The sequence below is a fragment of the Myotis davidii genome, unplaced genomic scaffold, assembly GCF_000327345.1.
Source record: "Myotis davidii unplaced genomic scaffold, ASM32734v1 scaffold534, whole genome shotgun sequence".
NCBI classification, from domain to species: Eukaryota; Metazoa; Chordata; class Mammalia; order Chiroptera; family Vespertilionidae; genus Myotis; species Myotis davidii.
Genome location: NW_006286678.1, coordinates 3,453,603 through 3,464,407, shown reverse-complemented (window position 1 = coordinate 3,464,407; position 10,805 = coordinate 3,453,603). Strand labels below are relative to the sequence as shown.

General features: G+C 45.1%; 1 protein-coding gene across 1 annotated transcript in view; it reads left to right on the top strand.

The window, feature by feature from the left end:
- CCDC180 (coiled-coil domain containing 180) overlaps nt 1-10,805 on the top strand; it is a 51,732-nt gene that overhangs the window by 23,052 nt on the left and 17,875 nt on the right. Inside the window, 6 exon segments of the mRNA XM_006779550.2 lie at nt 996-1,150; nt 2,273-2,312; nt 2,440-2,897; nt 4,155-4,384; nt 8,042-8,217; nt 9,784-9,964. Of these exon segments, the coding sequence (XP_006779613.2) occupies nt 996-1,150; nt 2,273-2,312; nt 2,440-2,897; nt 4,155-4,384; nt 8,042-8,217; nt 9,784-9,964 (1,240 nt within the window).

Genomic DNA, 10,805 nt, shown 5'->3' with positions numbered 1-10,805 from the left:
CTGGCATTCATTTTCAGGGTCAGAGGCTGCCTGCTGTGGAGCCCAGCGTGTGCCCAACAAACTCAAGGTTCAGCTGCTGCCTCCAGCTCTGGAGAATGTTGTGGCCCTTTGCAGCTCTGTTCTCAGTCAACACAGAAACTTCCAGGGAGGACATTGGTCTGAAAAGCTCATAGAGGGAGATTTCAAGGCCCTGTTCCTTAAAGGTCAAGAGCATGGGGCTCTCTCCTACCTTTAAATTTTAAACATACTTGCTCTTCGCTAAAGACAAAAAGCAAGTTAACCAATACAAACATGTAGAAAAATTCCCCCTTATTCCTGCTCAACTCCTTGTTTTTATGGGCATGTGTAAATGTGGAGATATAGTGTCTTGTAAGTAAAGGTTATAACTACAAATATATTTTTGTTTTTAAATACCATATAGAATCCATTCATATAGTTGCTTTATAAGGATGTAACCATCCCCCAATTGAATCACTTTTGAAGATTGGTTCCAGTTTTTCAATGTTAAAAACAGTTCTCTGTGAACCATCTTGTATCTTGGTGCCTTTATACAACTAATTCTGTGAGGACCATTTACAGAAAAGGAATAGTACTGCTGATTGTCTGCAGGACTTCGATCTATATCTTGAGGCAAATAAGTCACCCCTGAGCCTCGGTCTCCTTACCAGGGAAACATAAAAGCCTGCGTCTTGGGGCATCAGAGGGTTTGATGGGAGCATGTAGATGACGTTCAAGTACAGGGCTAGGGCAGTTGGGCAGGAAGTGGGAACCCATGTTACAACGCTATTGTGTGTGTTTTCTAAATGTTCTACAGCAAGTACGTGTCCCTCGTATGATCAGAAAAAATAGCAAAGCAAACCAAGGACTATCATTGTAAAAGGAAACCTATACAGCAGCTCTGTGCAGAGCTAAATGCCAAACTCTAGCCCACCTCCGCGGGGTCAGGGCTTTCGCTGTTGGCTGGGGTCTCCCACATTCAGCAGAGCCCTTCTTAGATGAAAGTATCACCCACCTACCTCCCAGGTATGAACAATTTCATGTCATCTTGACGAGAGAAGTGATGGAGTACTCAGCGATCATTCTGAACGAACTCAACTCCTACAGCTCCAACCTCAGCAAACACTTCCATGTTCGTGAAATCTTTGAGCAGGTACGGAGGGGGGTGCAAAAAGCCCAGTCATTCACCGAGAAGCAGAGGATGACTTCTAGTTCTGATTTGCTTCAACCCTAACACCTTTCCTAACCCACGTGGAATTAGATTCTATGTCAGGCCATCAAGGAGTCAAAAGCATTTCTAAGAGAGAGCACCACTTTCTCAGATTAGAAGAGGTTGAAGGATAGAGTTATCATAAAAGGCTAATTTGACAATTCTTTGAGTTCATTCATCCAACCCACCACTGCCAGACGGCCCTCCCTAAAGTATAGCTCTGTCCTCCCCACTCTCTGCTCACAAGGCCCTCAGCCCACAGCTCCTAGGTGACCGCAGAGGCCCCGCATCTGGTTCCGCCGTGACTGTCCCTGTGTCAGCTCACTCCTCACTCTGCCTGCATCTGCCCCTGCTCCTTCTCCTCCTCTGCTGGCATCTGCCTGTCTCCACTCATCCAAACCCACCAGTACTTCCAGTCCATGGCCAGTGGCAAGCACCCCATCCACCGAGCCTGACCTCCCACATCACCTTCCTCACGTACTGAGCCCCACAGCGTTTAAGGGGCTTGCCCAAGGTGACCCAATTTGTAAAGAGCTTGAATTCGAATCCAGACCTGCAAACTCCGAAAAGGCTAATTTGACAATTCTTTTAGTTCACTGGTGTGTTTAGTGGTTAGAGCATCGGCCCAAGCACCAAAAGGTTGCAGATTCAATACCCGCCCCTGGTTGGGGCGAGTGTGGGAGGCAACCAATTGATGTGTCTTGTGGGTACATCAATGTTTCTCTCTCTCTCTCTCTCTCTCTTCCCCTCTTCTTCCCTTCCACTCTCTCTAAAAATCAATGGAAAAAATATCCTTGGGTGAGGATTAACAACAATAACAAAAAATGTCAGAATGAGACTTTATTCTATTAATGCCTACTGTATGATGAAAGGGATTGCTAGTATGTTTGGGATTAAGTAAAACTGATTCCCTGAATTGGGAACACCCTGATGACCCAGTGAAATGCCTGCAGTAGGTATTGGGGGAAGGGGCAGTTCCTTTTACTTAAAAGGAAGGAGGTGCCCTTAGAAGTGGCACTTAGGAGGAGAGCAGTGCTGCTCAGTGTCCCTGTTTTTCCCTTGTAGAACTTGGACGGGGAAGTCACTCTCAAACTCAGGGAACCAGGTAAACCTTTCACAGGTCAAGTCTGATTCTCCCTGGCTCCACTCTGGTATATTTTTGGGTTGGGGACACTCAATTCAGGCTACATTGGTAACCTGTCTTCTTTGTGCTTTGGATTGGTCCTCAACAGAAGCATGTGAAAAGGATTACCAGGAGAGAATGAGAAAGCTGAGGGGGAAGGGGAGTGCTACCATGGAAACGAGCAAGGGCGAGGAAAGCACAAGTGGAGGTGAAAGTTTCCCTTGGTCCGCAGAAGAGATGGAAGAAGGAAAATATGGAGATACCGAACACTTCGTAACCGAAGAGGTCGTGAGCCAGATGGAAAAATCTGTACTGAGTGAAGGGACGGGTGTGTCGAAAGAGGACTCTATTCAGGAATTAGAAAAAATGCAGGTTGAAAGAGACAGCTCCTTAAAACCATCCCTGAGTCAGGAAAATGTGATGGTTCAAGAAAAGGAGAAGGAAGAGAAGAAAGAGGAGGAAGAGGCAGAGGAAGAGACTAGAGAGGAGAAGGAGAAGAAAGAAGAGGAGGACAAAGGCAAAGAGGAGGTGGAAGAGGAAGAACCTGAGAGTTTATTTATGGCTGAGGTAGGTCAGGAATGGGTTTGTGCTTTGCATGGGGAAAGTGTATTATGTTCCCTCTGTGTGTCATTAATACAAGCTTGAACCCCCAGTGACACGGTCTCCCTTGGGGCGTGTATAAAGAATTACATAGGTATGCGCACCTTTTATGTTTGCCAATAGGGACCTAATTATTATCTCATAGCAATGTTTTTTTAAAATCCACTTTCCTCTCCTCACATCCCATCCTACAACCCACTCTGAGGTCACATGGCTCTCCTTGGTCTTCCCGGGTCCTCTCTCTTTCCTGCTCCTCTTTGCTGTATAGATCAACTTGCCCTCTGTTCTTCCTCTCTTCTCATTCTCTGGTTGAGTAAAACAAAGACCCATCTCCCAGTTGGCAGGCAGAGTTCTCCTTCAAGTACAGGGAAGTAATTCTCATTAAGTTTTGCCTGACATGTTCAAACTCATAGAACAGTAACTTGAATTTCATCATCGTGACATTGCAAAAGATACTTTTCCTGTGTTGCTGTGGAAGAACTGGCACATGAGACTTCTTTCTGAGCAGGGATCTCAAGCTCAAATGCCCACAGGCCTGTCACAGAGCTGGCGACCAAGTGTAAAATGGCGACAAGCAGTAAAGAGCATTGTCTTGTCCATTTGGGCTGCCCTCACGGACTGGGTGGCTTATAAACAACAGACATTTTTTTCTCTCACAGTCCTAGAGGCTGGGAGTCGAAGACCAAGGCACCAGCAGATTGGGCGTCTGGTGAGGGTCACTTCCTGGTTCATAGATGGCCATCTTCTCACTGTGGAAGGGCAGTGGAGTTCTCTGGGGTCTATTTCAAAAAGGACGCTAATCCCATTCACGAGTGCTCTGCCTTCAAGACTGAATCACCTTCTAAAGGCCCACCTCCAAATACCAACACGATGGTGTTATACATTTTGGAAGAACATCCACCATTCAGTCTACGGCCACTGTGCAGTCATTACTCAGCCCCAGCCAACAATGTCATGTGGGAAGTGGGCTCAGAATTGCCAGGTTTTCTGATTCTTAAGAGAATTCCAGAATCTAGACTATATGTGCAATTTCCCGACTTTAAAAGCATTAATGTGGGCAACAACAAAAAACACCCCACAAAAACAAACAAAACAAAACAAAACAAAAAAACCTACAGGCAAGATTCAGGTCATAGGTTTATAACCTCAGATGTCAAAGAACCTGTGTTTGGATCCCCACGTCTGCTTGATGATGTGAAGTCTAAACTCTTGTTTTCTGCTTAGTCCCAAGCCGAGGAAGAGAGCCTGGGGACCGTATCCTCTGAGGACATGGAGTCCTTCACAGTCTCCAGTGGGAACACTTATTTTGTCTTCATCCCTCTGGAACAAGAAGAGGAGGACATCGAGGGGTCCCAATCCAACCTTTCTGACATTCTCATCAACAACACTTCCAATGCCAAGCTCCTAGAACAAGTACTCATTCCATCCAGGCTAGTTGCAGAAGTTAAGAAACAGTGAGTAGGAAACCCTTTTATTCTCATTCTCTTGTCATGAGTTTTATTAACAAGTTGAAACATTTTAACAATGTTAACAAGTTAACATTTTAACATTTAACAAAAAATGGACTAATTTCACCAAGAAAGAGGAAATGTGGACCTGAGGGTATAGATGAGAAACACAAATGCCCAGGATTAGTTGCAGATACAGATATCTTCTGTGACCCCTCCACCTGTCCCAGGAGGCCTTGCTGTCTTGGGCCTTGTACCTAAGACCTAGTGTTTTCTCTGCAAGATGTTTCTGGGATCTAGATCATGGCTCATCGGTAACCTTAGGGTTTCTTACTTAAAAAAATTTTTTTGTAGATATAGACTATAGGAGTGAGTATATCAGTATGGTATTTGGCTCTGATGATGTGACACAACTAATATGGAAAATTGAAAAAAGTATGATGAAGAATATAGAAATGACCCATAGGTTTACCACTAAGAATTTACCACCCCTACCTCCCAAGTTTCTGGGCCTTCATGTTTGAATTTGGATCAAACATGGACATTTGTATTTGGCTTTAGGAGAACATTTCCATTGTCCTTCTGGCTCTACAACACCATGGCTAGGACTAGCCAGCTACAGATCACTTGCTAGTCTACCTCCCATGTTTACACATGGCAGGGAATAGAAGGAGTAGTCAGGCCTTTGTATTCTTTTCTCCTTTATCTCGGCATCTTCTGACCTTGGAAACATCTCCTGACTTGAACCTCATCCTCTCCTTCCTCTATCACAGGGCTATGTCTGTCCTCTTCAGAGCCCATAGAACAAGGACCACCACAAGAGCTAATATTTATTGAGAGGACCTAATACTGTCAATAACTATAAGAGGAGTACAGTAATTAGTCCATTTTACAGATGAAGAAACTGAAGCTCAGAGAGTTAGTAACTTGAACAAAATCTCTGAGATAGGAAGTGGTTAGATCCATGATATGAATTTAGACCCTGTAATTCCGGAGTCTTGAACCAAATACTATGCCATCTGGCCTTGGAACTAACCATACAAATAGTTCTGTGTTTAAATTATTAGATTTGCATGTTACAGGATAGCATACATGTCAAAAAGTACTGAAATCATGAGTGTATATAGCTCAGTGAATTACTCAAAGGGAATACCACAGGTAACCAGTACTCACAGAAGTGGAATGTTACCAACTCTCCAGGAGTCCCCCTCATGTACCTGTCCCAAGTCACTACGCTCTCTTCCCCAAGGGTAACAAATATTCTAACTTCTGAATTAGTTTTGCTTGTGTTTCAACTTTAAGTGGAATCTTACAGAATGTACTGTTTTATATCAGGCGTCTTTCCTTATGTTTGTAAGATTCATATATATTTTTTAATGTTGGCTATAGCTCATTTTTTATTTCTGTATAGTATTCAATTATTAAAAATATGACACATTTTATTGATCTATTCTACTACTGATGCACATTGGGTTGTTTCCCATTTGGGGATATGCCAACAATGCCACTCTGAACATTCTTATATGCACACATCTTTTGGTGAACATATATATACATACATATATATACATATACATATACATATACATATACATATACATATACATATACATATATTCCTATTAGATATATAACTAAGAGTGGAATTGTTAGGACATGGAGTTATACATGTATCCATCTTAAGGAGATAAAATCAAAAGATACTGCCAAGAGATTTCAAAAGTGTTTTTAACAGTTTACAACAGTGTGTGAGAGTTTCACTTGCTCCATATCCTCACCAATACTTGGTATTATCAGCAGTTTTTATTTTAGCCACTATGGTATACGTGTAGTGGTGCTTTATTGTGGTTTTATATTTATTTTTCTGATGAGTAATGATGTTGTGCACCTTTTTATATACTTACTGACCATTTGGTTATTTTATCTTAAAATCTATTGCCCATTTTTTTTCTGGTGGATTATCTATCTTTTTTCTCCTGACTCCTATGAGTTAGTTACTTCCACTAGATATGAGGTTATTGTCAGGTAAATGCATGGCAAATATTCATTCCCTCTCTTTGCTTACCTTTTTTACTCTTTTTTTCCCCATTTCTTTTCCTTCTTTCTTTTTTTTTTCTTTTTTTTGGTTAATCGTCACCTGAGGATATTTTTTCCATTGATTTTTAGACATAGTGGAAAGGAGGGGGAGAGACAGAAAGAAACATTGATGTGAGAGAGACACATTGATTGATTGCCTCCCTCACATGCCTGAACAGCACTGGGGATCAAGCCTGCAACCCAGGTATGTAGTATGTGCCCTTGACCGGAATTGAACCCAGGACTCTTCAGTCTGAGGGCTGACGCTCCAACCACTGAGCAAACCTGGGTAGGGCACTTTATTTTATTCTCTTAAAGGTATCTTTTGATGAACAGAATTTCTAATTTGTAATAAGTTCCTAATCATACATTTTTTCATTAGGGTTAGTGTAATTTGTGTCCTATCTAAGAAATCTTTGCTTGCCCCAGGTCATGAAAATATTGTCCTATGTTATCTGCCACAAGACATTTTAAACTTCCCCATGTAGATGTAAATCCACCTGGAATTGATTTTTGTGTATGGTGTGAGGTAGGAGTCAACGTTAATTTCTTCCCATATGGATAACCAGTTGGCCCCAGGTCATTTGGAAAACTCTTCTCTCCCCACTGCTCTGCTGTGCCTCCTTCTTTTACTCTGTGCGTATATCCTTGCCTCACCACCTCACCTTGCTTGAGCACTGTATCTTTATACCAAGTCTCAGAATCTCAAAGTGTAAGTCTTCCAAATCTGCTCTTCTCCAAGGTTGTCTTAACTATCCTTGACCATTGGTATTTCTATATAAATTTGAATTCAGCTCATCAGTTTCAATAAGAGGACATCTGCTGAGTTGTGTGTGTTGTTTTTTTAATCTCATTGAATCTATAGATAAATCTGGGGGAGAACTGACATCTTAACAATACACAGCTGTCAACATAACTTTTAAAAAGGAAGACATGATAAACTGGGGAAATATTTGCGACTCACATCACAGTCAAAGGACCTCATGTTCCCAATATAAAGAGCTCCTGTATAAAGAGATTAATAAGAAAAACAAGCAGTTATACAGTAGAGAAATGGGCAAAATATATTAATGGATAGTGTTCAGAAAAAGAAATACAATAGTCTTCCACAAATGAAACTATGCTCAATCTCAGTCAATATGACAAAGTTGTCAAATTTAAAAGTTTGACAATGCACTCTGAGGCTATGGAGAAGTAGGAACTGTTCCTCACTGCTGATGAGAGTTCAAGTTGCCTTGAAGTAGAAGTAGTTTGGTTGTATCTTCAAGAATAACACATGTATTTTAGCCTTTGATTTAGCAATGCCATTTCAGGGAATTTGCCCTATAGAAATGCGTTTACACTTGACATATGTACAAGGTTATTCACTGTGGCCTTCTCTGTCAGAACAAATGGTTGAAACCCATCCAATGTCCTCCAGCAGGGGTATGGTTAAAGAATTATGGTCCACCCACACCCAAAACACAGTGTTTTGGAGAAATAAAATAAGAAAGAAAGAGTGAAAGGGCAAAATACTTTATCAATATGGAAAGATCTCTTGTAGACCCCGATTGCCATCAGAATGACCCTCACTATTCTCTCCCTCAGGCTTCGAGCTGGCTTTTTCGAGCACTTAGAGAAGTGGTTTGACCAATGTTCTCTCAGTGCCCGGGTCATCGTGTCCACCAAGATTGACCAGCTGGATTCAGAACTGGAGCTGCGTCTGCACCTGCACCAGCCAAGAGCAGAGCACATTGAAAAGGACATCCACAATGTCAGGGCAGGTACAGTCCCTGCCTGGGGAGGCGGCCCTGCTCCAGACCCCTGGTGTCTGTGCACCACAGCTCCACGCTCACTCGCTGCCCCAGTTTGCACCACACAACCTTTATCTTGTTGTCACACCACGTGTGTAAGGGTTTGCTCCTCCCAGGCTGGCCGAGAAGGTAGTACTCAAGAAGACTCATTCAAAATGTTTTAATAGTTGTTGTTTTTTTAAAAAGAGGCATTAGAATATTGAAATGAAGAGTGTTGTCCTGGTTTAGCTGTGTGGATGCCAGATCTGTTCACAGACTTGTCAGATATATGGCGGATGCTCCAGAGGCAAGCCTGTAGCTCTGGGATCAGAGCTGTCAGGGATACAGCTGCCTGTAGCTGTGTGACTCAGCCAGGTTACCTGACTTCTCCGGTCTGTCTCTTACCTGTAGAAGAGGATGTTGTTAGTGGCAGTGATACAGTGAGGAACCGTCAGCAACTCATACAAGCCACAAGCCTCCCGAAGTGGTAGCCATTAATTTCTGCTTATAATTTATAACACTTAAAAGTGGTGCCTTTTCTTTCTTAGGCAGAAGGCTCCCGTAATGGGGGCGGGGGCACACGTTTAGTTGGATCCTTCCGTGACCCCTGTTAGGTTTTCACTTGGGTCACACTTCAAGCTCCATCACAGACCTTCAGACAGTTCCCACCGGATCCCACCCAACCTCCTATTGCCCGGGGTGGTGAAATGGTTGTGGAATCAGGCAACCTGGCCTGAAGCCCCAGTGCTTGTGGCCTCAGGAGACCTTCTTGACTTTTGGAACCCCATTGTCTTCATCTGAAAAATGTGCATCAACGATAAATATAAGTAAGGTGCTTTCCAGAGGCTGGTTTCCTCCCGTTCCCTGGCTCCCTGGCCCAATGCACCATGTGGAAGTCAAGGCCAGAGAAGCCATGTCCCAGAGCCACACCATTCATTTTTGATGGCGCTGGGACCACAGCACTTTCACCTTCTCCCAGCGGTAGGGAGGTCAGATAGGGTGAGCTGGGCCTGTCTGCTAGCTCTAACGCCCTGTGATGGATCTTTTGAAGCCAAATCCCGGTTCTTTTTACTACATCTTAGAAGTCCACTGGAATTCAGGCTCATTGGAAATGATCCAAAGGAACCACCCTCAACAGCCCAGCTGTGGGCTGGGTGTTTTCTCCCAGGCCCTCTCACCGAGATCCCTGACCTCCCCAACACCTTGCCCCTATCCCACCTGCTCCCAGGTTGCTTCTCTGGGGCTCTCCATCTCCCAGGCCTTGTTCCCTTTAGCTGTAGGCAGGGCGTCTCCACCAGCAGAGACACCAACCTACCATAGCTGGGCAGAGCTTCCTCTCCAGTTAGAGACGCAAGGGCAGTTTCAAATTGGCCTCCCTGATATCTGTGCCCATCCCCAGGCCACGCCCCGGTGAGGGCAGTAGGGCAGAATAAGGGACATTGTCCTCCGTCGTCCCTGCTCTGCAGCAGCCTGGGAAGGGCAGCCGTCACGTCAGGGAAAGGGATATCCTGGGGCGACTCGGGGTCCAGAGGACCTCAGCTCCCTCGTTCCTTTCAGCCGAGCTCTTGCTGCACCAAGAGCGTTTGGACAGCCACTGTGCCGGGGTGCTGGAGGCGCTCAAGAAGGAGAAGCTGATGTTCTCCCAGTTCCAAGAGGAGCAGAACATGAAGACTAAAAACTTCCGCAGCAAGATCAATGACATGGAACACATCTTCCTGAATGCCACCAAGAGCCAGAAGTAAGGGCCCTGGAGTCCCCCGCCCTGGCCTTGTGGGCCTAGAACACAGCCGGGCGGCTTCTGTCAGAGGAGGGGTCCCTCTGATGGATAAAAGAATTGGGGTTTTCCAGGCCATGGAGCAACCTTCTCTTTTCATTTCACCTCTGCACGAGAGTCAGAGTCCAATTGTGAAACATCTGTCTGGGGTTTGGGGGCCGGGGCAGGTGAGCCGCCAGAGAGAACAAAGGGTGCTCTATGCAGACAATATATCCTGAAATGTTCCCTTCTGTCCAGGGCAATCAGGATGGAGGAAGGTGGGTAGGGGCAGAATTCTCCCATCAGGAAGGAGCACTGGCCCCACTGGAGGTAGATATGTGCTCAGGGCAGAGCAAGGGGTTCCAGGAGGCCATGCAGGGATTTGGGATGGGGGCTCTTGCATGCTCAGGGAGGCTCAGTCTGGTAACAGGCGAGGAGGCCTCACAGGTCTCTGCACAGTGATCAGCTACACAAGAGGCAACTGGTTAGGGTGCACTTGCGTGTGGAAGAGGAAACCTGCAGGGCACTCATTCTGGGGAGCCCCGGGGAACAGGAGCCATGCTGCTGGGAGTTAGAGCGAGGGTGCCGGAGGGAGGACACGATTCAGTAGGACCTGGGGATTCTTTTACCAATTTGGTGGCAGGGGCTGGAGTGAGGAGAGAGGGGCCCTCTGACCCCGCACACTGAGAGTTCCACACTGTGTCCCGCACACGCCGGCACTTTGAACTTCCTCCTAATGCCTCTTTTACTGTGCAGAGACGATGGGCAGTGCTGCTGGTGGCCTCACAGCCGGGCACAGCAGTGGAGCCCAAGCAGCCTTCCGGGT